This window comes from Rhea americana, unplaced genomic scaffold (genome assembly GCF_003343005.1).
Source record: "Rhea americana isolate MKP2758 unplaced genomic scaffold, rheAme1 scaffold_144, whole genome shotgun sequence".
In the NCBI taxonomy this organism is placed as follows: Eukaryota; Metazoa; Chordata; class Aves; order Rheiformes; family Rheidae; genus Rhea; species Rhea americana.
The window spans coordinates 570,723-573,300 of NW_028185528.1; the positions used below are offsets into that span (position 1 = coordinate 570,723).

Consider the following 2,578-nt stretch of genomic DNA (forward strand, 5'->3'; position numbering starts at 1 on the left):
CCGCTGCGCGGCCGCGGGGCCCGGCCCGGCGGCCGCTGCCTGCCGCCCGCGCGGCGAGCCCCGAGCTCGCAGTTAGCGCGGCGCAGAAGTGCCGGCTCCGGAGCGTACAAGTTTAGGCTAAGCAAATATTTGAAGGCTGATGTGGAAAGAAAACTCTGAAGGAAACAAACTGTCCACTTGAACACAGCTAAAGCTGATTTAAATGCTTCTGTGCCACTTAATCTTTTCATACCGCCTTTTTAAACCATGTCCCTGATCATTTGGGGATTTAAATGAACTAATTTAGTTCGTGATTCCATAAACTAATGACTGGGTTAACAGCACTTTTTAAATATAAATATTAAGAGCATAAAACTGTAAAGTTGGGTTTTGTTCATTTAAGTATCATGCAGATTTGCCGTTGATGTAGAGTTGCCAGTCTCAATGCAAGCTGTGTTTTTAAAAATATAACTTTTTTCATTTTCCAGTGGCATATTTAAAGCTTTATTCTCCAGCTCAGAATATCTGTAGGAAATTTGAATTATTAAACGTAAATTCTAATTGATTGTGCTATTTCTCCTTTTTTTAGTGTCTCAGTTTAAAATGGTGAATTACTCTTATGATGAAGACCTTGAGGAACTGTGTCCAGTTTGTGGAGACAAAGTGTCTGGGTACCATTATGGACTTCTCACCTGTGAAAGCTGCAAGGTTCTGTACTAATTTCTTCATACAAGGAGAAGTTTAGACAAAAAGTTTCAAATATAAAAAACATGATTAAAGAAAATAGAGATGTGTAATAATTTGGCTYGTTTCTGATCTGCTTGTTGTTACATTCATATATAAAATTAACTTCTCGAAAGCTTTAGTATTTAGAAGTCACTTAGAAATCTCATTTGTACAAACAGGGAGAAACAGCTTGGACGGTTTTGCATTTTTGCTTTATCATTGCTTTGAAGTATTTTGCTATTGCGAAGTGATGTAGTTATAGAACAACTTTCATTCTTAACTGTCCTAAATATTGATCTTAGCTGATTTATATACATTCAGACTATTTCTGTTCCTGGAGCATAAAGTKAAAAAGTATCATTGATACAGATTAGCTTTGCAAAATCTGAGGCAGCTTTCTTAAGAAGATTTTTCATCTGTCAGTATTAGAATGTAAACTTCTGTGACTATAATGATTTTGCACTTTTTCATACAAACTATGTACTGTTAGGGCTTCCATGGCACACTAAGTCAAGTAACTAATGTATGATTTGTTTTAAATCGTTCATTAGTTTTAAGACCAAAGTATTCACAAATGCATTTTATCATATTAGAAAGTAAATTTCTATTTAAATAACTATTCATAACTATTTAAACACTAAAGTACAGTRGTACCATGCAGATAAATTTATGGCATCCATCAAACAACTTTTCATGAAAAAAATCTTTAAAAGCTCTAAGTAATGCACTGTAAAGGAAACTCCTTTGCAGAGAAATGCAATTTAAAATACTTAGTGCATGGAAAAATTAACTCAGCACACGGTATTTTCATGAAAAATACCCAATGAGAAATGAATAACAAGCACTTATTATGCCTCTAGCATGCACCAAAGGGATGTACAGTAATCAGAGGTATTCTGTATTTCTGTTTTCTTTGCAACAGCATTCCTAGTTATTCCACATAAAGTTACTTTAAAAAGAAACACTTCTATTATTTTACAATTATTAGAGAGTACTAAAGGAAGGAACTGGTCAGCTTTGCTATTTTTGCTACCGCTGTTAAGAACACAGGAGAGTTCATCCAGTCTTACCAAGCTTTGACATAAGTCTATAAAATACAGCACTAATACAAGAAAACCTCTAGATTCTGGCAGTTTTCTCCTGGGTACATCTCACTGTAATTTATAATAAACTATGCAACTTCATAAGCACTTAAGTGGTKTCTGAAAAATATTTGACAATGATTTCCATAAAATAAAATGCTGAAGCCCACTGTCAAACAGGCTAACTTTTGTATCTATCATACAGGGATTCTTTAAGCGAACAGTCCAGAATAACAAAAGGTACACATGTATAGAAAATCAGAATTGCCAGATTGACAAAACACAGAGAAAAAGATGTCCTTACTGTCGATTTCAAAAATGTCTAAGTGTYGGAATGAAATTAGAAGGTAAGAGCCATAGTCTTGTTGATACTGTCAATTATCCAATAAGTTAATTTCTGCAAATATGATCGGTTTATATATATTATATGATATATACTATTTTATAAWTTTTTGCTATGTATTTATGACTTTTTTGATATCATAGTAAAAGATGACTGTGTGTGCTTAATTAAGTTGTTGCTTTTCAAAAATCCTGAGTAAATGGACTAAAGCCTAGTCAAAATCATAAACCTTTYTACATATGTATATATATAATTTAGTATTTCAATAATTTATAGTTTGTACATGAAGGAATCTAGACAGCATGGAAATTAGTTTTGCAGTTTTAATAACAGACTTAGTTTAGATTAAATGTAAAATATGTAAGCAATGTCCAGATGAGAAAAAAAGGAATAGCAATTAAATGCAGGTCTTTGTCATGGAGTGATCTGATTTTATTTGTACTTAACT

The 2,578-nt window shown here is 33.3% G+C and overlaps 1 protein-coding gene across 1 annotated transcript in view; it reads left to right on the top strand.

Moving 5' to 3' along the window:
• Nucleotides 1-2,578, top strand: part of NR5A2 (nuclear receptor subfamily 5 group A member 2) — an 87,310-nt gene that overhangs the window by 1,546 nt on the left and 83,186 nt on the right. The window contains exons 2-3 of the mRNA XM_085299032.1: nt 569-687; nt 1,993-2,134. Of these exons, the coding sequence (XP_085155158.1) occupies nt 569-687; nt 1,993-2,134 (261 nt within the window). The remainder of the gene's footprint in view (nt 1-568; nt 688-1,992; nt 2,135-2,578) is intronic.